Genomic DNA, 26,276 nt, shown 5'->3' with positions numbered 1-26,276 from the left:
TCCCCTGTCTGTCATGTGCCGGTCTGTTTGGTTCAAAGCACCCGAACCAACACGTCTGTCAGGCTGTGGGAGGAAACCAGAGAGCCTGCAGGAAACCCAGGTAGACAGGGGAGAACATGCAGACTCCATACTGATAATCTCACATCTGTCCCTGGCGCTGTGAGGCGACCGTGCCAACCACTGTGCATCCGTGCCCTCGTTCAGTTGCACGGAGTTGGCAGCATTTGCATTTATTCAGCTAGGTTTAGAGAAAAATTAACTTCATTCCTGTTATAAGAATTGTTTCATTTAACTTGCATGTGTTCTTTATAACACTAAATTTGAACCTCGGAACAAGCCCGTGTCCTTTGATTGTGTCATAGCAGCATCTGGGTAAAGGTGCTTTTCATCAAAAACTGGGTGAAATTCTGTATGTGAGTTGCCACTGACAATACGTTTTCAGATTGTGAACAAATCTGGATTGTGTGTCAGCTAAAAGGCAGCTCTTTCCCCATTCGTTAAACAGGAATGATTTCAGATCACAACAAAATAACTTCGAAAGCTGGACCTTCAAAAACAGGTCAAACCAAATGCTGATACAGCACCAGAGAAAGCGGTTCTGTTCCAGCATCAGGCACCGGAACTGGGAATATAAAAAAAATGCAAAATGATGTTCGCTGGTTCAGATGGGCGGCTACGGAAGGGGTTTCAGTGCAACGAATAAACGCAAGATTGGAAAGCAGGTGATGGGGAAGGTGAAGGCAGATATTTCACCAACATGTGAGTGACAAAACACACAAATCTTCAGGAAATGTCCATAATCCTCAATTACAAAGAAATGCATCTCCAAATGGAATGCATTATTATTAGCTGTCCATTGGTATGAATTCTTGAATGATAGTTTATTCCTATGAATAACGGACAACTTGAAATTCCACCTACGTTTTATTACATGCCAATAATATCCGATGGGTCAGGTTATTTTAATGATGAATTGAATAATTCTGTATTTCAACTTCCTTCAATTGAAATATCAGGAAACCAGCATATATAAAAAAACAAACACTGTGCTGTGTTGGTGCTTTCAGAGAGTCACATATTAGCTCCCGCCGAAGTGTATCTGTAACAACTCAATGAGTCGTTCTGGAAATGCAAAACTTTTTTTAAACAAGTTTGAACCTGACTTACTGAGGTTCTGGTTTTGACAATGTCCATCCAGGTATTTTCTCTGGGAAGATATTTGACATTTCAGTAACATTCAGTAGGTATAGATGTGATCGGCGCAACTTGTGGGCTGAAGGGCCTGTTTGTGCTGTAGTGTTCTATGTTCTATGGAGCAGAGAGTTAGCTTTGGAAAGCTGATTCATCTCCCTCCTGAAGATGCAGATTTCCTTTAAAGTTATTAATTCAGCAAAGGACCTAGTAAACTGACTGCTCACACAACACAGTGGGAAACAAATGTTATTCACTCTGTCTCGGAGGTGAGAGAGTCACTGGTCTTCAGGGAATTGGAAAGCATCATAACCAACAGGTCTTGGAGTCAGGTTGTGTAAGCTACAGAGGAACACAACCCAGAGTGAAAATATCCCTTTGTCAGTAATGTTAAAGCTGCCATTATAAATTGTATAAAACAATACAGTCTATTAACCTGTGTGGGAGACAGGCACTGGAGACAGAGACCATCAAACACTGTTCATAAATTCAAAGATTAAAAATAAACAAATACTTAAACAACTCACTCAAGAAAAACGTTGAACATTTTGCCGTTCCGGTCTCTCCACTAAATTTTCTGAATCTCAGTCTGTTTATACAGCCGCCAGCGCACTCTCCTTTAACTTGGAAGGTTCAAACAATCTGAGAATTTCAGACCCGATTTTCCTGGTTGTTGTCTGTTACTCCACCTGCACTGAATTAAACAGCAGTGTTTATCTGTGTGTCTGTTTACAGGGGAAGCAGGTCCCTGCAGCAGAATGGTCCTGGAAACAAACATAGAACATTATAGTACAGTACAGGCCCTTCAGCCCTCGATGTTGCGCTGACCAGTGGAACCAATCTAATGACCCTCTAACCTAAACTATTCCAATGTTATCCATGTGCCTATCCATCGGCCATTTCAACGCCCTTAAAGTTGGCGAGTCCACAACTGCTGCAGGCAGGGCATTCCACGCCCTTACTACCCTCTGAGTAAAGAACCTACCTCTGACATCCATCCTATAATTATCACCCCTCAACTTAAAGCTATGTCCCTTCCAAATCCTTTCCAAAACGTTGCCCACAACAGAAGTAAGGCTCGCCGGTCTATAATTCCCAGGATGGTCTCTACTCCCCTTCTTGAACAAGGGGACAACATTTGCTATCCTCCAGTCTTCCTGCACTATACCTGGAGACAATGATGACATAAAGATCAAAACCAAAAGCTCTGCAATCTCCACAATAGCAATGTTTAAGAGGCATCTTGACAGATACATGAATAGGCAGGGATAGAGAGATACGGACTGCGTGGATACAAAAGATCTTTAGTTTAGAAAAGTGTCATGCATCAGTGCATGCTTGATGGGCAAAGGGCCTGTTCCTGTGCTGGAACAGCCATCACCATCTGAGGAAAAAGGCTCTCACTGTCCACCCTATCTAATCCTCTGATCATCTTGTATGCCTCAATTAGGTCACCTCTTAACCTTCTTCTCTCTAACTAAAATAACCTCAAGTCCCTCAGCCTTTCCTCATAAGACCTTCCCACCATACCAGGCAACATCCTGGTAAACCTCCTCTGCACCCTTTCCAATGCCTCCACATCTTTCTTATAATGCGGCGACCAGAACTGTACGCAATACTCCAAGTGCGGCTGCACCAGAGTTTTGTACAGCTGCAACATGACCTCACGGCTCCGAAATTCAATCCCTCTACCAATAAAAGCTAACACACCGTACGTCTTCTTAACAACCTTCTCAACCTGGGTGCCAACTTTCAGGGAGCTATGCACGTGTACCCCGAGATCTCTCTGCTCGTCAACACTACTAAGAGTCCTTCCGTTAGCCCTATATTCTGTACCCCTGTTATTCTTTTCAAAGTGAATCACCTCACACTTTTCCATATTAAACTCCATTTGCCACCTCTCAGCCCAGCTCTGCAGCTTATCTATGTCCCTCTGCAAACTGTAACATCCATCCTCACTGTCTACAACTCCTCCAACTTTGGTGTCATCAGCAAATTTACTAACCCATCCTTCTACACCCTCATCTAAGTCATTTATAAAAATGACAAACAGCAGTGGCCCCAAAACAGATCCTTGAGGTACACCTCTTGTAACTGAACTCCAGGTTGAATATTTCCCATCAACCACCACCCTCTGTCTTCTATCAGCTCGCCAATTCCTGATCCAAACCAATAAATCACCCTCAATCCCATGCATCCATATTATCAGCAGTAGCCTACCACGAGGAACCTTATCAAACGCTTTGCTAAAATCCATGTAGACCACATCAACTGCTTTACCCTCATCCACCTCTTTGGTCACCTTCTCAAAGAACTCAATAAGGTTTGTGAGGCACGACCTGCCCTTCACAAAACCGTGAAGGGTAGGAGAGTAATGGTAATGGGGGACCCAATAGTTAGAGGACAGACTGGTGGTTCTGTGGGCGTGAACGAGTCTCCGGAATGGTAGTCTTCCTCCCTGGTGCCAGGGTCCTGGATGTCTCTGAGCGGATAGAAAACATCCTAAAAAGAGAGGGAAATTAGACAGACATCATTGTCCACATCTCTTCAAATGACATAGGCAGAAAGAGCAGGGAGGTCACACAAGAACAATTTAGGGAGTTAGGAAGAAGGGTAGAAAGCAGGACCTCTAGGGTACAATCTCTATAGACAGAGATATAGATATGGATAGGCTGGGAAATTGGGCAGACAAATGGCAGAGAGAATTTAATCCAGATAAATGTGAAGTGATGCATTTTGGTTGATCTAATGCAGGGGGGAAGCTATACAATTAATGGCTGAACCATCAGGAGTACAGACACACAGAGGGATCTGGGTGTGCAAGTCCACAGATCCTTAAAGGTGGCACCCCAGGTGGGCAAGGTGGTGAAGAAGGCATATGCCATGCTTGCCTTTATTGGACGGGGCATAGAGTGTAAAAGTTGGCGTATGATGTTGTAGTTATATAGAACGATGGTTAGGCCCCGTAGGGCCCGGGTGTGATTGTTGTCAGTGCAGGCTCGATGGGCTGAATGGCCTCTTTCTGTACATAGAACATAGAACATAGAACATTACAGCGCAGAACAGGCCCTTCGGCCCACGATGTTGCGCCGACCAGTTAAAAAACAATGACCCACTAACCTAAACCAATCCCTTTTCGTCCATAAACCTATCCACGGATCTCTTAAACGCCCCCAAACTAGGCGCATTTACAACTGCAGCAGGCAGGGCATTCCAATCCCTCACCACCCTCTGGGTAAAGAACCTAACCCTGACATCCCTCCTATAACTACCCCCCTTAATTTAAAGCTATGCCCCCTCGTGCTAGCTTTCTCCATCCGAGGAAAAAGGCTATCACTATCCACCCTATCTAAACCTCTAATCATCTTATATGTTTCAATAAGATCCCCTCTTAGCCTCCTTCTTTCTAGCGAAAACAACCCCAAATCCCTCAGTCTCTCCTCATAGGACCTCCCCTCCATACCAGGCAACATCCTGGTAAACCACCTCTGCACCCTCTCCAAAGCCTCCACATCCTTCCTGTAATGTGGGGACCAGAACTGCACACAGTACTCCAAGTGCGGCCGCACCAGAGTTGTGTACCTTTGCAACATGACGCTGCGACTCACTTTGGTGTCATCAGCAAATTTACTAATCCACCCAACCATACCCTCATCCAGATCATTAATAAAAATTACAAACAGCAGTGGCCCCAAAACAGATCCCTGAGGCACACCACTCGTAACCGAACTCCATGACGAATACTTACCATCAACCACCACCCTCTGTCTCCTATCTGCTAGCCAATTCCTGATCCAATTTCCTAGATCACCCCCAATCCCATACATCTGCATTTTCTGCAGAAGCCTACCATGGTGAACCTTATCAAACGCCTTACTAAAATCCATATATACCACGTCAACTGCCTTACCCCCATCCACCTCTTTGGTCACTTTTTCAAAAAACTCAATAAGGTTAGTAAGGCACGACCTACCCTCCACAAAACCATGCTGACTATCTCCAATCAATTCATTACTCTCCAAATAACTATAAATCCTATCCCTAATAATTTTTTCTAAAACCTTGCCCACAACAGAAGTAAGACTCACCGGTCTGTAATTCCCGGGATTCTATGATTCTGTGAGCTGAGCAATTCTTACCCAGCATCCCCCGAGACTGGATGTAAATAAATTCTGATGGCTTTACGAATTTGTGCTTAATTGCGTTAAGTGTGAAAGAAAGTTCTTAATTCACTAAGTCAGTGATTACATATCGAATTTTGCATTGTTTCTTTGTTTACAACAGTAAAATTATTAAAACAAGTTCATGAACACAAACGTCTGTGGCTGGTAGATGTGAAAGAGATTCAAAAAACAAGCACAGATACTTCTCTCTTGCGATGAAATAGTTATTTATTAGGCAAACAAAGTGCAGCTACTTTTCCCACCATTGAAACAGTAACACATTGAAGGTCAACATAAACTATCTCATAGTGACATCTCAGCATTCAACTAAACTCAACCGTCCAATCTGCTTTGAGCTCAGCTCAAGTCATGCCATGTCAAGCTGGATAAACCCAAACCACTTGAAGCCAATGCAGAAACGAAACTGACCCATTGGATTCCATTCAACCCAAAATAATGCAACACTTCAAAAAGGCAAAACCATCGTGTCGCCGCTGGGAATTACTGGAGCTTTCAATCCAAACTGAAGGGAGCCTAATGGACAGAGCTTCATCATGAGTAACTCCTGTTCTATGTTATTTTTTAGCTCCCATTTTTCACAGATTGGCAATGTTTAAAATGAGAGAGAATGTCTCTTTTTTTTGTTCCGCAAGATGTTATAAATAAGAGATATTTAGGCCAAATTCACCTGTTAAAACAGCAATGTCATGATGCTGAAGAAGGAAAGGGTTAATAAACTCTGTAATGAACTTTGTAACACTAAGAGATTTGTACAGAGCATTGAATGACTTGTTTTTGTGTATCCCAGACAATAAGAAAAGCAGCTGTCCTTTCTGTCGTACATAAGTTTATGATTTTCCCAGCTAATTGTGTTCTAATTCAGCCAGGATCCATTCTGCATCTTTTAATACTGTGTTACACGCATGTTTTTTTTTGTGATCGGATAACAATAAATTCATACATAACTATTATCGATATAAATCCTTATCAATATAAATTGCTCTACAGGTACCTTCGAAACGTAAAATTGTGATTCAGGCCCCTGTACCCTTGTACGTCAGTTCGTGCAAAACCTGTGATCTTGTATGCCGTACGGCAGCTAAACAAATTGCAGTTGTGCGTCACATAGAGGGAGAGAACAGAGACAGCCGAGGCCTTGAGATAACGACAATTACACAGACAACACAAATGACAAGATCACCAAGGCAGCAATATTTGTGAGAAACTGCACTGTGGAAGTGACCGGGGCAGGAGTATGTGCATAAATATCTGTAACCTGTATTCAGGGAGAAGTCCAAAGAACAGCTGTTAGGATCGTGACTTCACCCACAACCTTGTGAAAAATTAAACCACTGCACTTTGACTCACTACTAGTCCCAGAGGTATATTTTACCTATAGGGTAGATTCAGAAAGAATTTTTCGAATGATGGGGAAGTCCAGAACTACGGCTCATAATCTGAGAATCAAAAGCCTTTTGGGACTGAGGTGAAAAGCCATTTCTTCCCCCTGAAAGTGGTGAATGTGTGGAATTCACTACCACAGAAAGTCAGTCAAAGTCAAAGCTTTGTGTGATTTCAAGAAGAAATTGGATATAGCTCTTGGGGTTAAATGGATCAAGGGATATGGGGGGGAAAGGGGGGATCAGGAAATTGAACTTAGAATCTGACATGATCATAATGAATGATGGAGCAGCTCAAATGTCCTAATGGTCTCCTCCTGCTCCCAGTTTCTATGTCTTTATATTAAGAAAAACATCTGTGAAAATACATCTCAAAATGACAGAATCCCTTCCCTTGTCTTCAGGGAATTTTCGATTTGGAAACTCCGCTGTGATTGTTAAGAGATTTGGAGCATTAGCTTCTGACTTTGTTTGTTCACTGATTGGAAGTAAGTCCAGGCACCAAGGAACCCTGTTTCCCCTTCCCATAAATTAGGGGTTCCTCCTAAAACGTACAAGGCAGAATTTCTTCCAACACCAAACCGGCTGGATTGAACAGAGGAGAAAATATCTCTTAAGTTTTCTGATGACGATCAACATCCTTTGGGCACTTTACAAGGTGGAAAAGATTTACTTCCCCATCCTGGCTGCGATTGGGGTCCCGGGTAAGTCACTGCCTATCTCCAGGGCAATCCAGTATCTTGGAATGATTGGATAGCGTTGTGAGCATTGACCAATGTGAACTGAACTTACATTCTTTCTGTCTTTTCTTTTTCTCTCTCCTTCTTTCTTTCGTTCTCTCTCTCTCTTTCTTTCTCTCTCTCTTCCTTTCACTCTTTTTCTTCCTTTCTTCTTTGCTTCTTTATCTGTTGCTCTTTCTCTCTCTCTCTCTATCTCTGCTTCTTTCTCTCTCTTTCTGTTTCTTTTTTTTCTTCCTATCTTCCTTTCTGTTTATCTTTTTTCTGAATTCCTCTCCCTTTTTTTCCCGTTCTCTCTTTCTTAGTCTCTTTTTTTCTCTTTCTCTCTTTTTTCTCCCTTTCCTTCTTTCTTTCTTTCATTTTCTCTTTCTCTCTCTCTTTCTTCCTGTCTCTCTTTCTTTCTTTCTCACGTTCTTTCTTTCTCTCTGTCTTTCTTTTTTTTCTCGTTCTTTCTCTTTCTGTCAATGTTTTTTTCTTTATTTCTTTCTTTCTTTCCATCTCTCTTTCTTCCTATCTTCCTTTCTATCTTTTTTTCTGTATGTCTCTCTTTCTTTTTGCTCTCTCTTTTTCCTAATTCCCCTTTCTCTCATTCTCTCTTTCTCCATTTCCCTCTTTCTTTCTTCTTGTCTCTCTTTTGACCTTGCTTACATTCTTTCTTTCTCTCTGCCTTTCTTTTTTTCTCATTCTCTCCGTCTTCCTTTCTTTTATCTTTCTTTCTTCCTGTCTTTCTCCCTCTCTCTCTTTCTTTCTTTCTCTCTTTCTTCATTTTTCTTTCTCCATTTCCCACTTTTTTTTCTTTATTTTTCAATTTATATCTCCCTTTCGTTCTTGCTGTCTCTCTTTCTCTCTTTCTTTTTTCCTTTCGTTCACGCAGGGGGACATGAATGTAGCTGAGGAGAACACTGGGTTACAGGGGTGTAAACTACACATTATTGCAGTTGATAAGGGGGATGTGCTGGATATTCTTGAGGGTTTGAAAATAGATAAGTCCCCTGGTCCGGATGGGATTTACCCTAGGATTCTCTGGGAGGCAAGAGAGTTGATTGCAGGGCCTCTGGCCCTGATCTTCAGGTCGTCATTGTCCCATTGTTTAAGAAGGGGAACAGAGACTTCCCCGGGAATTATAGACCGGTGAGTCTTACTTCTGTTGTGGGCAAGGTTTTAGAAAAAATTATTAGGGATAGGATTTATAGGTGGATGTGGGTAAGGCAGTTGACGTGGTATATATGGATTTTAGTAAGGCGTTTGATAAGGTTCACCATGGTAGGCTTCTGCAGAAAATGCAGATGTATGGGATTGAGGGTAATCTAGGAAATTGGATCAGGAATTGGTTAGCAGATAGGAGACAGAGGGTGGTGGTTGATGGTAAATATTCGTCATGGAGTTCAGTTACGAGTGGTGTGCCTCAGGGATCTGTTTTGGGGCCACTGCTGTTTGTAATTTTTATTAATGATCTGGATGAGGGTATAGTTGGGTGGATTAGTAAATTTGCTGATGACACCAAAGTCGGAGGTGTGGTAGATTGTGAGGAAGGGTGTCATAGTTTGGTAGATAAGGTTGTTAAGAAGGCATACGGTTTCTTGGCGTTTATTGGTAAGGGGATTGAATTTAGGAGTCGCAGCGTCATGTTGCAACTGTACACAACTCTGATGCGGCCGCACTTGGAGTACTGTGTGCAGTTCTGGCCCCCACATTACAGGAAGGATGTGGAGGCTTTGGAGAGGGTGCAGAGGAGGTTTACCAGGATGTTGCCTGGTATGGAGGGGAGGTCCTATGAGGAGAGACTGAGGGATTTGGGGTTGTTTTCGCTAGAAAGAAGGTGGCTAAGAGGGGATCTTATTGAAACATATAAAATGATTAGAGGTTTAGATAGGGTGGACAGTGATAGCCTGTTTCCTCGGATGGAGAAAGCTAGCACGAGGGGGCATGGCTTTAAATTAAGGGGGGGTAGTTATAGGATGGATGTCAGGGGTAGGTTCTTTACCCAGAGGGTGGTGAGGGATTGGAATGCCCTGCCTGCTGCAGTTGTAAATGCGCCTAGTTTGGGGGCGTTTAAGAGATCCGTGGATAGGTTTATGGATGGAAAGGGATTGGTTTAGGTTAGTGGGTCATTGTTTTGTAACTGGTCGGCGCAACATCGTGGGCCGAAGGGCCTGTTCTGCGCTGTAATGTTCTATGTTCTATCTTTTTTCCTTTATCTATTCCTTTCTCTCTTTCTTTCTTTCCTTCTTCTCTTTTTTCCTCCTTCCTTTTCTTCTTTCTTTCTTTCCTTGTCTCTTTCTCTTGTTCTTTCTCTCTTTCACTCTTTCTCACCCTTACATTTTCTCTTTTTCTCACTCTTTCTCTTTCTTTCTCTCTTTTCCTTTTCTTTATCCCTCCCTTTCTTCCTTATTTTCTCTTCTTTTCACAGTCCCTCTCCATCTTTCACTCTCTCCCTCACACTTTCTCTTCCTCTCTCTCTCTCTCTCTTTCTCTCTTTCTCTCTATTTCTGTCTTTTATTCATTTATTTATTCTGTTATCTGCGCGCTCCGGCACATCAAGGCTCTTCAACAGTGAACTGACATCTGTCCAGGGTCTGCAGCGATGAAATATAGTATTTTGTAATATTTAACATCTAACATTGTGTCTTGTATCTGGGTTGGGAAATAGTGCGATTCACAAAATCAGTGATATAAATTATAGAGTTCCCACAGTGCAGACGGACACCATTTGGCCAATTGAGCCTTGAGCGACTCTCCGACAGAACACATTACACAGACTCTATCACCATAACCTCATGCATTTACCCCAATAATTCCCCGAGTATACTGATATTTGGTCATTAAGGGGCAATTTAGCATGGCCAATCCATCTAACCTGTAAATCTTTCAACACATTAGTGTTACCCTCCCTCCCTTCTCTTCTAACCAAAAAAAAGGCGACTGTGAGAAGGTAAATTGAAGGTAAGGGTTTTATAAATGTTCTTATATAATTGAATTGGTGCTCGAAATGTCGACCAGTGGGATTAAGTGCTGCACTTGTGAGATGTGGGAGAACCAGAACACTTCCAGCAGCTCGGACGACTGTATCTGCAGAAAGTGCACCCGATTGGCAGCTCCTTCCAGACCTCGTGGATAGGTTGGAGCAGCAGTTGGTGCACTTAGGAGCATGAGGTTAATAGAACATAGAACATAGAACATTACTGCGCAGAACAGGCCCTTCGGCCCACGATCTGTTCCCCTTCTTAAACAATGGGACAACATTCGCTATCCTCCAATCTTCTGGCACTATACCTGTGACCAACGACAACCTGAAGATCAGAGCCAGAGGCTCTGCAATCGCCTCTCTTGCCTCCCAGAGAATCCTAGGGTAAATCCCGTCCGGCCCAGGGGACTTATCTATTTTCAAACCCTCAAGAATAACTAGCACATCCTCCTTATCAACTGCAATACTGTCCAGTTTACAACCCTGTAACCCAGTGTTCTCCACAGTTACATTTATGACCCCCTGCGTGAATACCGAAGAGAAATATTGGTTCAATGCCTCAAATCTCTTCCGGTTCCACACAGACTCTGCTGACTGTAACTGGCCCTAATCTTGCCCTAACCAACCTTCTGTTCTTAACATACCTATAGAACGCCTTAGGATTCTCCTTGATCCTATCAGCCAAAGTCTTCTCATGTCCTCTTTTAGCCCTTCTTAACTCACTCTTCAACTCCCTCCTAGCCAATCTAAAGCTTTCTAAAGGTTGGTGGAACGCGTCATGGTTTGAAGCTTTAGAGACACAGTCACACCCAAGGTGCAACATGACAGCTCAGGGACTATCTCTGTTGCTGTGCGGACACATGGATTTGGGCCTGTGTCTGTGGGAGTTTGCACGTTCTCCCCGTGGTTGCGTGGGTTTCCTCCGGGTGCTCCGGTTTCGTCCCACATCCCCAAAGATGTGCTTTTAGGCTGATTGATTGGGTACTAAATTGTCCCTAAATTGGACCTTCCTGATCCTCGCACATTAGGCGTAGACTAAAATCATGAATAGGTCACTGAGATAGTGGGATGGCGGCGCGGGCTCGTTGGGCCGAAGGGCCTGTTTCCCGTGCTGTGTTGTTGTTCTTTGTTCTTTGTTCTTTGTGCAGGCAGATAGATGGGTGACTGCTAGAAGGTGCTTGACATCGGCTAGTGGTGAGCAGGAGGTTTAAAGAGCAGGCCACTCGATACCGCGGGCAGCGGAGAGAGAGGGAGCAGAGTGAAGGCTGAAGGGCTTTGGCTCATAGTGGGCTTTGGCGAGAACAGGCAGAGGCGAGAGTAGGTTTTTGTTTTTGGAAAGTTTATTCTTTTTTTTAAGAAACAAAAAATGCCAGGTGAGATGTTGTAATGCTCCTCTTGCAGGATGTGGGAGATCAGGGAGACCGTCGGTATCCCTGATGACAACACCTGCAAAAGATGCATCCTGCTGCAGCTGCTAGCAAAATGTGTTAGGGAACTGGAGAAGGAGCTTGGTGATCTCCGTCTAATTCAGGAGAATGAGAAGTTTATAGACAGTAGCTTTAGGGAGGTAGTTACCTAAGCAGCAGAGTGCAGAAAATTGTGTTACTGTAAGGAGAGGAAATGGAAATGTGAAAGGACACGCAGTGTAGGGTTCCCCTGTGGCCATTCCCCTCCACAACAGGCTTACGGAATGAGATACTGTAACAGGGCATGATTTACCTGGGACAAGCTACGACAGCCGGATCTCAGATACTGAGTGTGATTCGGCAGCGTAAAAGGGTGGGAGGGAGAAGAGGAGAGCGGTAGTGATAGGGGACTCGGTGGTCAGAGGCACGGACAGGAGGTTCTGTGGTCGGGTCAGAGACTCCCGCGTGGTTTGTTGCCTTCCGAGTGCCAGGGTCAGGGATGTCTCTGATCGCGTGCACAGTGTTCTAAAGTGGGAAGGTGATCAGCCAGATGTCTGGTACACACCGGTACCAATGACGTAGGTAGGAAGAGTGAGGAGGTCCTAAAGAGAGAGGATAGAGAGCTTGGAAGGAAGTTAAAAAGCAGGACCCTGAGGGTAGTAATCTCAGGATTGCTGCCTGTACCACATTGCCAGTGAGGGTAAGAGGAGGATGCTTGGGCGGATAAACACGAGGCTGAGGAACTGGTGTAGGGGGCAGGGTTTCCGATTCTTTGATCATTGGGACCTCTTCTGGGGCAGGTGGGACCTGTACAAGAGAGACGGGTTACACCGAAACTACAAGGGGACCAATATACTGGCAGGGAGGTTTGCTCGTGTTATTGGGGAGGGTTTAAACTAGATTTGCAGGGGGATGGGAACCGGAGTGCCAGAGCAGATAGTGGAGCGGGGGTAAAAGAACGGGTTAATTCAACCAAAATCACCAATGGAAGGATTGAGTGTGGTGGAAATAATCTTTTGAGGTGTGTCTGTTTCAATGCCAGGAGTATTGTGGGGAAGGCAGATGAGCTGAAGGTGTGGATTGATGCGTGGAAATATGACATTATCGTCATTAGTGACACTTGGCTACAGGAGGGGGAGGACCAGCAGCTCAATGTTCCAGGGTTCCAGTGTTTCAGGTGTGATAGAGGCAGAGGGATAAAAGGTGGGAGGTGGCATTGCTGGTCAGGGGAAACGTTACTGCGGTACTCAGGCAGGATAGATTAGGGAGCTTGTCTACAGAGACCCTATGGGTGGAGCTGAGAAACAGGAAAGGTACGACCACATTAATGGGGTTGTATTATAGACCACCCAATAGTCAGAGAGAATTGGAGGAGCTAATCAGCAGAGATAGCTGACAACTGCAAGAAGTTGTGATAGTCGGGGATTTTAATCTTCCACATAGAGATCGGGGCTCACATTCTGTATACCTGAAAGAGACTCTATGATGGTATTTTGCCTCCCTGGTGCCAGGGTCCAGGATGACTCTGAACAGGCAGAAAGCATTCTGAAGGGAATGGGAGCACAGGGGAAGGAATCTATACGTGGATCCAGAGGAAATTGGAGAGGTATTAAATGAGTACTTTGCGGCAGTATTCATGAAAGAGTAGGAAATGGTGGATGAAGAGTCTGGGAAAGGATGTGTAGATAGTTTGAGCCATGGTGAGATCTAAAAGGAGGAGGTATTGAGGTTCTTGAGAAACATTAAGGTAGACAAGATCCCAGGGACTGATGGGATATACCCCAGAATACTGAGGGAGGCAAGGAAGGAAATTGCTGGGGCCTTGCTAGAAATCTTTGTATCTTCACTGCCTACGGGAGAGGTCCCAGAGGAATGGAGAATAGCCAATGTTGTTCCTTTGTTTAAGAGGGGTAGCAAGAATAATCCAGGCAATTACAGGCCGGTGAGACTGACATCAGTGGTTGGGAAATTATTGGCCAGAATTCTTCGAGACATGATTTCTTCCCAGTTGGAAACACGTGACCATATTAACGAGAGACAACATGGTTTTGTGAATGGGAAGGAGGTCATGTCTCAGTAACTTGAACGAGATTTTTGAGGGAGTGACAAATATAATTGATGAGGGTAGGGTAGTGGATGTTGTCTTCAGGATTTCAGTAAGGCCTTTGACAAAGTCCCTCATGGCAGACTGGTGCAGAAGGTGAAGTCACATGGGAGCTGGCAAAGTGGATACAGAAATGGCTCTGCCATAGAAGACAGAGGTAGCAGGGGAAGGGTACGATTGTGAATGGAAGACTGTAACCATTGACATTCCTCAGGGATCACTGCTGGGACCATTGCTGTTTGGAATATATATAAAAGATTGGAGGAAAATATGACTGGTTTGACCAGCAAGTTTGCAGACCACACAATGGTTGATGGATTCACGGATAGCGATGAGGAACATCAGAGAATACAGGAGGATATAGCTTAGTGGGAGAGGTGGGTGGAGAAATGGCAGATGGAGTTTAATCCGGAGAAAGGTGAGACAATGCGTTTGGAATGTCTTACGTAGTAAGTTGCAGAACCCTTAAGAGTATTGATAGACAAAGAGATCTGGGTGTACAGGTCTATACAAGTGGCAACGCAGATGGAAAAGATAATCACAAAGGCATCAGCCAGGGCATTTGGTTCAAAAATTGGCAAGTGGTGTTGTAGCTTTATAGAACATTAGTTAGGCTGCATGTGGAATAGAGTGTTCAATTCTGGTCGCCAAACTTCCAGAAGGATATCGAGGCTTTGGAGAGGGCACAGAAAAGATTTACCAGGATGTTGCCTGGTATGGAGGGCATTAGGTATGAGGAGAGGTTGGAGAAACTTGGTTTGGTCTCAAAGGGTCGACAGCAGCTAACGGCCAAACTGATTGAAGCTCACAAGGTTTTGAGGGGCATGGACAGAGTGGCTAATCAGGAGCTATTTCCACGGTGAGAAGGGTCACTTGCTAAGGGGGGCAAGCTGTGAGGGGCAAGGCTAAAAGGAAATGTACGAGGCAATTCTTTTACACAGAGGGTGCTGGTTGCCTATGACTCACCAGGGGGAGGCGGTGGAAACAGATAGAGAATTATAAGGGGCGTCTGGACAAACACATGGATAGGATAGGAACAGAATGATATGATCTCCAGAAGAGTAGGGGGGTTTAGGTCAGTCGGGCAGTGTGGTGGTGCAGGCTTGGAGGGCTGAGAAGCCTGTTCTTTGTTTTTTTGTCCTTTGGAAATGATTGCTGATTTCTGAACCCATATCCCCTCCACTTCACATCCTGTTTCCCATCCCCTGAACGCTATTCTTAAGACCATAATTACTTGAGCAATTGGGGCTCATTCTGGGGAAGATGGGATCTCTATAAGAGTGATGGTATACATCTGAACCAGAGGGGAACAAATATCCTGGGGGGTAAATTTGTGAAGGCTATGCGGAGTGGTTTAAACTGATTCAGAGGGGGAGTGGGATCCTGGGTAGAGGGGGTGAAAGTGAGGGGGGCATAGAAGGGGACGGCATTGCACGGCATTGTGAGGGTGGGGCGGAGCGAGGTTTGAAATGTATATACTTTAACGCGAGGAGTATTCGCAATAAAGTGGATGAACTTGCAGCGTGGACCAGTACCTGGGACTTTGATGTTGTGGCCATTTCAGAGACGTGGATAGAGCAGGGTCAGGAATGGATGTTGCAGGTGCCGGGGTACAAGTGCTTTAGTCGGAGTAGAGAAGGAGGTAGAAGGGGGGGTGGAGTAGCATTATTGGTCAAGGACTATATCACAGTGTCAGAGAGGAAGTTTAATGAGGATTTGTCTGTTGAGGTAGTATGGGCGGAGATTAGAAATAGGAGAGGAGAGGTCACCCTGTTGGGAGTCTTTTATAGACCTCCAAAAAGTTCTAGAGAGGTTGAGGAAAGGATTGCGGAGACAATCCTGGTTAGGAGTGAAAGTAATAGGGTAATTGTTATGGGGGATTTTAACTTTACTAACATTGATTGGAATTGCTATAGCTCTAGCTCGTTAGAGGGGTCAGTTTTTGTTCAAAGTGTGCAGGAAGGTTTTTTGACTCAATATGTAGATAGGCCAACTAGAGGTGAGGCTATATTGGACTTGGTGCTGGGAAATGAGCCAGACCAGGTGCTAGACTTGGAAGTTGGTGTGCATTTTGGTGATAGTGACCACAATTCGGTTACGTTCACCTTAGTGATGGAAAGGGATAGGCATGAACCTCGGGTCAGTAGTTTTAGCTGGGGGAAGGGTAATTATGAGGCCATTAGGAGAGAATTAGGAAGCATTGGTTGGACTAGGAGATTACAGGGACTAGGAACGTCTGAAATGTGGAGTTTTTTCAAGGAGCAGCTACTGTGGGTCTGTGATAGGTATGTCCCTGTCAGGCAAGGAGGAATTGGTAGGGCTAGGGAACCGTGGTGCACAAAAAAAGTTGATTTGTTGGTTAGGAAGAAGGAGGCTTATGTTCGGATGAGGCTTGAGGGCTCGGGTAGTGCAGTAGAAAGCTTTAGATTGGCTAGGAGGGAGTTGAAGAGGGAGTTGAGAAGGGCTAGAAGAGGGCATGAGATGACTTTGGCTGATAGGATTAAGGAGAATCCTAAGGCGTTCTATAGGTATGTCAAGAACAGAAGGTAGGTCAGGGCAAGATTAGGGCCAGTTACAGACAGTAGGGGGAAGTTGTGTGTGGAACCGGAAGAGATTGGAGAGGCATTGAACCATTATTTCTCTTCGGTGTTCACGCAGGACGATATGAATGTAGCTGAGGAGGTCACTGGGGTGAAGGGGTGTAAAATAGAAAGTATTGTAGTTGATACAGAGGATGTGTTGGATATTCTAGATGGGTTGAAAATAGATAAGTCCCCTGGTCCAGACGGGATTTACCCTAGGATTCTATGGGAGGCAAGAGAGGTGATTGCAGAGCCACTGGCTCTGATCTTCAGGTCGTCGTTGGTCTCTGGTATAGTACCGGAAGATTGGAGGACAGCGAATGTTGTCCCATTGTTTAAGAAGGGGAGCAGAGACTTCCCTGGGAATTATAGACCAGTGAGTCTTACTTCTGTAGTGGGCAAGGTTTTAGAAAGAATTATTAGGGATAGGATTTATAGTTATTTGGAGAGTAATGAATTGATTAGAGATAGTCAGCATGGTTTTGTAGCGGGAAGGTCGTGCCTTACTAACCTTATTGAGTTCTTTGAGAAGGTGACCAAAGAGGTGGATAGGGGTAAGGCAGTAGATGTGGCATATATGGATTTTAGTAAGGCGTTTGATAAGGTTCACCATGGTATGCTTCTGCAGAAAATGCAAATGTATGGGATTGGTGGTAATTTAGGTACTTGGATCAGGAATTGGTTAGCAGATAGGGGACAGAGGGTGGTGGTTGATGGTAATTATTCATCATGGAGTTCGGTTACGAGTGGTGTGCCTCAGGGATCTGTTTTGGGGCCACTGCTGTTTGTAATCTTTATTAATGATCTGGATGAGGGTATAGTTGGGTGGATTAGTAAGTTTGCTGATGACACCAAAGTCGGAGGTGTGGTAGATTGTGAGGAAGGGTGTCGAAGTTTGCAGGGTGACTTGGACAGGTTGCAGAGCTGGGCCGCGAGGTGGCGGATGGAGTTTAATGCGGAGAAGTGTGAGGTAATCCATTTTGGTAGGAATAACAGATGTGTTGAGTATATGGCTAACGGGAGGACTTTGAATAGAGTGGAGGAGCAGAGGGATCTAGGTGTATGTGTACATAGATCCCTGAAAGTTGGGAATCAAGTAGATAAGGTTGTTAAGAAGGCGTACGGTGTCTTGGCGTTTATTGGTAGGGGGATTGAATTTAGGAGTCGCAGCGTCATGTTGCAACTGTACACAACTCTGGTGCGGCCGCACTTGGAGTACTGTGTGCAGTTCTGGTCCCCACATTACAGGAAGGATGTGGAGGCTTTGGAGAGGGTGCAGAGGAGGTTTACCAGGATGTTGCCTGGTATGGTGGGGAGGTCCTATGAGGAGAGACTGAGGGATTTGGGGTTGTTTTCACTGGAAAGAAGGCGGCTAAGAGGGGATCTTATAGAAACATATAAGATGATTAGAGGTTTAGATAGGGTGGATGGTGATAGCCTGTTTCCTCGGATGGAGAAATCTAGCACGAGGGGGCATGGCTTTAAATTAAGGGGGGGTAGTTATAGGACGGATGTCAGGGGTAGGTTCTTTACCCAGAGGGTGGTGAGGGACTGGAATGCCCTGCCTGCTGCAGTTGTAAATGCGCCTAGTTTGGGGGCGTTTAAGAGATCTGTGGATAGGTTTATGGACGAAAAGGGATTGGTTTAGATTAGTGGGTCATTGTTTTTTTTTAAAAATAAGACTGGTCGGCGCAACATTGTGGGCCGAAGGGCCTGTTCCGCGCTGTAATGTTCTATGTTTTATGTTCTATAAGAAAAGGAAGTGGGAATGAGCCACGTGACCCTTCAAGCCTGCTCCTCCATTCATTTTGATCATGACTGATCATCAAACTCAATATCCTTTCCCCCCCCACCCCCCACCTCATAACCCCTGACCCCTTAAGCCTCAGTCGCTGTATCAAATTTCTTCTTGGAAAAAAAAATTAGTCTCACCTACTTTCCATGGTAGTGAATCCCAGACACTCACCATCTCTGGGTGAAGAGATTTCTGTTCACAGAACCCTACAGAGCAGAAACAGGCCCTTCAGCCCATCGAGTCTGCACTGACCACAATCCCACCCAGGCCCTATCCCCATATCCCTACATATTTACCCACAAATCCCTCTAACCTACACATCCCAGGACAATAAGGGGCAATTTTAGCATGACCAATCAACCTAACCCGCACATCTTTGGACTGTGGGAGGAAACCGGAGCACCCGGAGGAAACCCACGCAGACACGAGGAGAATGTACAAACTCCACACAGACAGTGACCCGAGCCGGGAATTTCACATCAGTTTGAAAATTTTTACCCCTTATCCTCAAACTCTGACCCCTAATTTTGGGTTCCTCACCATCAGGGACATTCTTTCTGAATCTACCCTGCCTCTGATTTGAAAATAATTGGATTTATTATTGTCTCATGTATTAGTATACAGTGAAAAGTATACAGACAAGTCATACTGTTCTTAGAGAAGGAAAGGAGAGAGTGCAGAATGTAATATTCTAGTCATAGATCGGGTGCCGAGAAAGATCAGCTCCGTGTGAGGTCCGTCTTTTCAATAGTTTGATGGCAGCAGGGAAGAAGCTGTTTTTGAGTCGATTTGTACGTGTCTTCAGAACCTTGTTTCTTTTTCCCGAGGGAAGGAGGTGGGTATGTCCGGGGTGCATGGGGTCCTTGATTCTGCTGGCTGTTTCTCCACTGCAGTGGGAAGTGTAGACAGAGTGAATGGATGGGAGGCTGGCTCCCACCATGGACTGGGTTTCATTCACCACCATTGGTATTTTCCTGCAGTGTTGGGAAGATTAGGAGCCCAGACCAAGCTGTGGTACAACCAGAAAGAATGTTTTCCATTGCGCATTGGTAAAAGTTGGCGAGAGTTATAGTGGGCTTGCCAAATTTCCTTAGTCTTCTGAGAAAGTAGAGGCGTTGGTGGGGCTTTCTTATCTATAGCGTCACCATGGGGATAGACATTGTTCGTTTCCTTTACAGCTAAATCTTAAAGCTCTCAACCATTTCCACTTCATCCCCATCGATATAGACAGAGGAATTGTGGAAGAGATTATTGTTGTCGCACCAGTTCACTCGATTCTCGATCTCATTCCTGTGCTCCTTCTCATCATTGTTTGAGATCCGAATCACTGCGATGGTTTCTTCAGCAAACCAGGAAATCGGGTTGGGGGAGAGTTTGGTCACAGAGTCAGAAATAAGGAGTACATTGGAGATTGAAAACACAGCCTTGTAGGGCACCAGTGTTGAGGATGATCGTAAAGGAGGTGTTGTTGTCTATCATTACTGATTGCAGTCTGTTAAGGAGTTCAGAATCCAGTTGCAGGGGGATGCCTAATTCTGTTGAATTTTATAAGTGTCTATGAGATCCCCTTCTCCCTCATTTAACCTCCAATGACTATAACCCTATCCCACTTAATGTCTCCTTGTATGACAGTTCTTCCATCCCAGGAATCAGCCAGGTAAATCTTTGTTGTACTCCCTCTATAGCCTTCCTCAGATAAGGACATCTAAATTGTATACAATATTCCAGATGTGGCCTCACCCATGCCCTGTCCAATTGCAATCAAACACTGCATGGGAGCACAGTGGTGGAGGCGCGGTAGCACAGTGGTTAGCACTGCTGCTTCACAGCTCCAGGGTCCCGGGTTCAATTCCCTGCTCGGGTCACTGTCTGTGTGGAGTTTGCACATTCTCCTCGTGTCTGCGTGGGTTTCCTCCGGGTGCTCCAGTTTCCTCCCACAGTCCAAAGATGTGCGGGTTAGGTTGATTGGCCGTGCTAAGAAATTGCCCCTTAGTGTCCAGGGATGTGTAGGTTAGAGGGATTAATGGGTATAATATGGGGGTAGGGCCTGGGTGGGATTGTGTTCAGTGCAGACTTGATGGGCTGAAGGGCCTCTTTCTGCACTGTAGGGTTCGATGATTCTATCGCTCTTCCAATTCTCAATATAGAGGCCAATTTATCATTTCCCTTCTTTGTTGCCTGCTGGAACTGCACACTTGCTTTCACCAACTATGTACGGGGACAGCTCGGTCTGGTTAGACACCTCCCTCTTCTAATTCACGGCCAATCAAATAATAATCTGCCTTCCCATTTTTGCTACCAAAGTGGATAAATTCACATTTGTCAAATTATTCTTGTAAAATAGCCCTTGAATTCACATATTAACCTAGAATTCCTTCTTTTCAATGCCTCGAAAGCGTTTTGACCCTTCGTGAAATGAAATTTTAAACAGTATTCAGTCCAAGTTTTGTATCACCAGCGCCCAATCATTGCTTTTGCAATTTTGTAATGAGTGTCATAATGAATGGCATTTAATTATCTTTCCCACTCTCGTTCTGTTCCTATAGGGTCACCATGACCTTTGCAGTTTGACACACAGATCCCACTGCCTTCAATTTGATTGTAGTGTTCCAGTCATAGTTAGGATGTCAAAAAAGACCAACTGAGTGTGAAGTAGGTCCATTCAATAGTATAACGACAACAGGGAAGGAGCTGTTCTTGAGTTAGTTGTCCTTGGGCTGCATCAATTTGATCAAGCGACACACAAACATTGGCGGAGTTGAGGATAGTGAAGAGATTTGTCAGAGGATACAGCAAGATATAGACTAGTTAGAAACATGAGCAGAAATATGACAGATGGGGATAAATCTGGACAAACGTGTGGTCATGCAGTTTGGAAGGCCCAATCCATGTAGGAATTATACAGTAAATTGTAGAACATTTCATAGTATTGAGAGGCAGTGAGATCTAGGTGTACACATCCACCGACCACATAACGTGGCAACGCAGGTGGATAAGTTAGTCAAGAAGCTATACGCATGCTTGCCTTCATCGGTCGGGTCACTGAGTATAAAAAATTGGCAGGTTATGCTGCAACTGCACAGAAACTTAGTTAGGCCTCATTTGGAATATTGTGCACAATTCTGGTCACCACAATACTAGAAGGATGTGGATGCATTCGGAGAGGGTACAGGAAATCTTTGCCTGGATGTTGCCTGGTCTGGAGGGTGTTAGCTATGAGCAGAGTTTCAATAGGCTCAGTTCATTCTCACAGGAATGAAGGAGTTTGAGGGCTGAGCTGTTATATTAGGGGTGGCCCGGCAGCACAGTGGTTAGCACTGCTGCTTCACAGCTCCAGGGTTCGGTTCCTGGCTCGGGTCACTGTCTGTGTGGAGTTTGCACATTCTCCTCGTATCTGCGTGGGTTTCCTCCGGGTACTCCGGTTTCCTCCCACAGTTCAAAGATATGCGGGTTAGGCTGATTGGCCGTGCTGAGAAATTGCCCCTTAGTGTCCAGGGATGTGTAGGTGGGATTAATGGTTATGATATGTAGGGATATGGGGATAGAACATAGAACATAGAACATTACAGCGCAGAACAGGCCCTTCGGCCCACGATGTTGCGCCGACCAGTTAAAAAACAATGACCTTCTAACCTAAACCAATCCCTTTCCATCCATAAACCTATCCACGGATCTCTTAAACGCCCCCAAACTAGGCGCATTTACAACTGCAGCAGGCAGGGCATTCCAATCCCTCACCACCCTCTGGGTAAAGAACCTACCCCTGACGTCCGTCCTATAACTACCCCCCCTTAATTTAAAGCTATGCCCCCTCGTGCTAGCTTTCTCCATCCGAGGAAAAAGGCTATCACTATCCACCCTATCTAAACCTCTAATCATCTTATATGTTTCAATAAGATCCCCTCTTAGCCGCCTTCTTTCCAATGAAAACAACTCCAAATCCCTCAGTCTCTCCTCATAGGACCTCCCCTCCATACCAGGCAACATCCTGGTAAACCTCCTCTGCACCCTCTCCAAAGCCTCCACATCCTTCCTATAATGTGGGGACCAGAACTGCACACAATACTCCAAGTGCGGACGCACCAGAGTTGTGTACAGTTGCAACATGACACTGCGGCTCCTAAATTCAATCCCCCTACCAATAAACGCCTGGATAGGATCGTGTTCAGTGCAGATTCGAAGGGCCTCTTTCTGCACTGTAGTGTTCTATGATTCTATAAGATTATGAATGGTGTGAACAGAGTGGATAGCCAGATGCTTTTTTGGAAGGCTCAAAATTCAAGTACCAGGAAATGTAGTTTTAAGGCGCATGGGGAAATGTTTCGAGGAGATGTGTGAGGCAGGTTTATTAAAACAGATGCTGGTGAAGGTCTGGAATGCGCTGCCCAGGGAGGTGGTGTGAGCAGGCACAATAGAGACATCTTAGGGGCAACTAGACAAATACATGAATCGGATGGGAATGGAAGGATACAGATTCTGTAATCGCATAGGGTTTAGGCTGATATCCTGATCAGCACAGGCTTTGAGGGCCTTTCCTAGGTTCTACTGCTCATTGTTCTTTCTTCTTCCATTGGGAGAAAGATATAAAATTCTGAGATCATGTACCAACGGACTCAAAAATACCTTCGTCTATGCATTCTGCAGTTGAACTGGCAACTTTGATGACAGTCTGAAAAATAATTGCATTATTTCTTCATCTTCTTTGCAGTGAACATTGTAACGATTGTGATCCTTTCCCATGGAAAATGTGGTCTGTCTAAATCTGTCACTCGTTACCTGGTGGCCATGTCAGTGGGGGATCTGCTGGTCATTATCCTCGACCTGATATTGAGACACATTCCCATTGCTTATTCAAGATATTTTTATTTCCTGCGGTTTGTCCCCATGTGTAACATCCACGCCGTCCTGCTTTACGCAGCCACTGACTGTTCTGTCTGGTTCACCGTCACTTTCACCTTTGATCGATTTGTGGCCATTTGCTGCCCCAAGCTGAAAAGTAAATATTGCAGTGAGAAATCGGCGGCTGTGGTTCTGGGAACAGTGACGGCGCTGAGCTGTTTAAAGAACATTTTCTGGTATTTTATGTTGAGTGGAAAGTATTTTTTCATGAACTTTCCCTGGTTTTGTTATTCCACTTGGGAAGTTATGGAATCTCCTGTCTGGGGAACAATCGAGTTCATCCACCACATCCTAAACCCAGGTGTCCCATTCATCCTGATTCTGCTGCTCAATGCATTCACCGTCAGACACATTTTAGTGAGCAGCAGAGCCCGCAGGAGACTCCGGGCTCACAGCAGTGGGGAGAATCCCAGAGACCCAGAGATGGAGAGTCGAAGGAAATCCATCATTTTACTGTTTGTTATCTCAGCCAATTTCATTCTGTTATGGTCAACATTTATGGTTTATTCTATTTGGAGGCGGATGTATGATATGGGCTTTCAGTTAGTTTGGTTAGATTCTTTTGTTCAAGAACTGGGCTTTGTGTTCCAGCTCCTGAGTTGTTGCACAAACACTGTTATTTACGCCGTGACCCAGACCACGTTCAGAGAGCAGTTGAAGAATGTGATCAAATACCCAATCATTCAATTCTGCAAATTATTCAACGATGGGAATGTCCGAATCTTGTTTAAAAACTTATAATCTATCACACCAATTGGACAGGAAATCAACCCTTTGTCATCACCTGCCTCCCATTTGCCACACAGGGGAAGTAAGGGAGGAAGATGGAAAGAGAGATAAACAAAGAGTGACAGGGAGAAAGAAAATGATAGACAAAAGAAAGACAGAAAAAAAGAAAGACAGAAATAAGGGGAGAAAGGAGGACAAAATAAAAGAACGAAAAAGAGAAAGATAAATAGAAAAAAATGACAGAGAGTCAGAGACCTTGGGACAAAACAGGGGAACTATAACAATGGAGACAGAGTGGGAGATGGTGAGGTAGGAAGTAAGACAGTTGGCAAAATAGACATAGAGAGGGAGAAAAAGGAACAAAGTGAGATGGGGGAATGAAAATAACATGAACAGAGAGATTGACAGAGAGACAGAGATAGAAGTGGGGTGCGGGGGTGGTGAGAGAGAGAGAGAGAGAATGAAAGAAATATAGTCAGAGAGGGAAAGACCCACAGTGAGAGCATGGGAGCAGAGGGGGAGAGAGAAGCAAGATCTGAGAGAGAGAGAGAGAGAGAGACAGTGATAGATTCACAGAGGATTCAGGAACTGCAGAAAAGGAATAGATGAAACATATTCCATCAGAACCTCACAAAAGCTGGTGTGTGCCTGAACATTCAGTTCTATTATTCTATTCTATTCTGTTCTACTCCATTATTCAGACTATTGTTAACGGGAGCTACTGTAGGGAGCAGATGTTTAATCTCGGAGAGTAGGTGCTCATTTACTCCTCCACAAATTAAAAAAAAGATAATCAAGCTAAACAGTGAAGAGGTAGTGGGACAGATTGGTGATGATGTTCCAGATCACTGGGGGTGGGTGGTTTAAATCATTCAGCAGGTCAGCGTAAGGTCAGTTTATGCAGTGATTTGTAAAGAACATTGTTCCGGTGGCAATGACCCCACATTTCCCCAGGAAATAGCAAGTGTTAAATGGCCAAAATCTGCAGAAAGCTGCAACACAAAAAGATTTGGGAGGGACTTGTGCAGGAAACACAGAAATCTTGCACCCAGGTACCACAGATAATAAGGAGAGTTAAATGGAATATTGCCCCTTATTTCAAGGGGGGCTAGAGTATAAGAGTCAGAAAATCTTGCTGCAACTGTACAGGGTACAGGTGAGACCACAGCTGGCGTTCTCAGAGCATTTTTGGAACACTTATTTAAGGGAAGATATTATATTTTTGGGGGGGCAGTTCAGAGAAGGATGATCCCCAGTATGGAGGGGTTGTCTTATGAAGAAAGGTTAAACAGGCTGACACTGAACTCATTTGTGGCACAGTGATTAGCCCCACTGCCTTTCAGCACCAAAGACCTGAGTTCGATTCTGGCTTTGGTTGACTGTCATGTGGAATTTTAATATTCTCCTCGTGTCTGCGTGTGTTTCCTCCAGGTGCTCTGATTTCTGCCTACAATGCAAAGGTGTGCAGGTTAGGTAGATTGACCATTCTAAACTGTTCCATTGTATCCACAGATGTGCAGTTTAGAATCACAGAATTATAGCCATATTGTTATCGAGTGCAGAAGAGACCTTTCCACCCACTGAGTCTGCACTGGCACACGAGAAACACATGAACTTCCACCAAATCTCATTCACCAGCACATGGTCAATAGCCCTGAATGTTATAATGTACCAAATGCTCATCAAATAACATGTTTAAATGATCTGAAGTAACCCGCCTCCACCATTCTCCAGGACAGCACATTCCAGACAGTCTAGGTAAAAAGGTTTATCCTCACATGCCCCCTAACCCTCCTCCCCCTCACCTTGAACCTGTGTCCCTTTGTGACTGACCCTTCAACTAAGTTGCTCCTTATCCACACTGTCCATGTTCCTTATAATCTTGTACACCTCAATCAGGTCACCCCCTCGGTCTTCTTTGTTCCAAAAAAAAAACAACCAATGCCTATTCAACCTTTCTCTATAACCGAAATGTTCCATCCCAGGCAGCATCCCGGGGAATCTCCTCCGCACCCCCTCCAGCGCAATTACATCCTTCATAATTTGGTGAATAGAAATGCGCACAATATTCCAGCTGTGGCCTCAACAAAGTTCTACACAACTTCAACAAGACTTCCCTGTTTTTGTAATCTATGCCTTGATTGATAAAGGCAAGTTTCTCAAAAGTCTTTCTTTCATGACCCTAACATGCTCTTCCCAGTTCAGAGATTTGTGGACAAACACACCAACTACCCATTGTTCCACAGAATGTCTTCATGTCCTGCCATCCACTGAATACTTCCTTGTCAAATTTGTCCTTCCAAAG

At 44.6% G+C, this 26,276-nt stretch overlaps 1 protein-coding gene across 1 annotated transcript; it reads left to right on the top strand.

Moving 5' to 3' along the window:
* Positions 1-665: 665 nt before the first annotated feature.
* LOC145338693 (putative G-protein coupled receptor 139) lies at positions 666-23,983 on the top strand. Its single transcript, XM_080183091.1, has 3 exons — positions 666-722; positions 7,290-7,458; positions 23,052-23,983. The coding sequence occupies exons 1-3, from the start codon at positions 666-668 to the stop codon at positions 23,981-23,983; spliced, it is 1,158 nt and encodes a 385-aa protein (XP_080039217.1).
* The last annotated feature ends 2,293 nt before the right edge of the window (positions 23,984-26,276 follow it).

Source organism: Carcharhinus amblyrhynchos, unplaced genomic scaffold, assembly GCF_965287045.1.
Source record: "Carcharhinus amblyrhynchos unplaced genomic scaffold, sCarAmb.v2.hapA chromosome_142, whole genome shotgun sequence".
Lineage (NCBI taxonomy): Eukaryota > Metazoa > Chordata > Chondrichthyes > Carcharhiniformes > Carcharhinidae > Carcharhinus > Carcharhinus amblyrhynchos.
This window is presented reverse-complemented; position numbering and strand designations above follow the sequence as displayed.

Excerpts from the sequence above, each read along its gene's own strand:
- LOC145338693 (XM_080183091.1), top strand. The coding sequence starts at position 666 with ATGGGCGGCTACGGAAGGGGTTTCAGTGCAACGAATAAACGCAAGATT. Across the intron at positions 723-7,289 it reads AACGCAAGATTGGAAAGCAG|GGGTTCCTCCTAAAACGTAC; the intron begins GTGATGGGGAAG and ends CCCATAAATTAG. Across the intron at positions 7,459-23,051 it reads GGCTGCGATTGGGGTCCCGG|TGAACATTGTAACGATTGTG; the intron begins GTAAGTCACTGC and ends TCTTCTTTGCAG.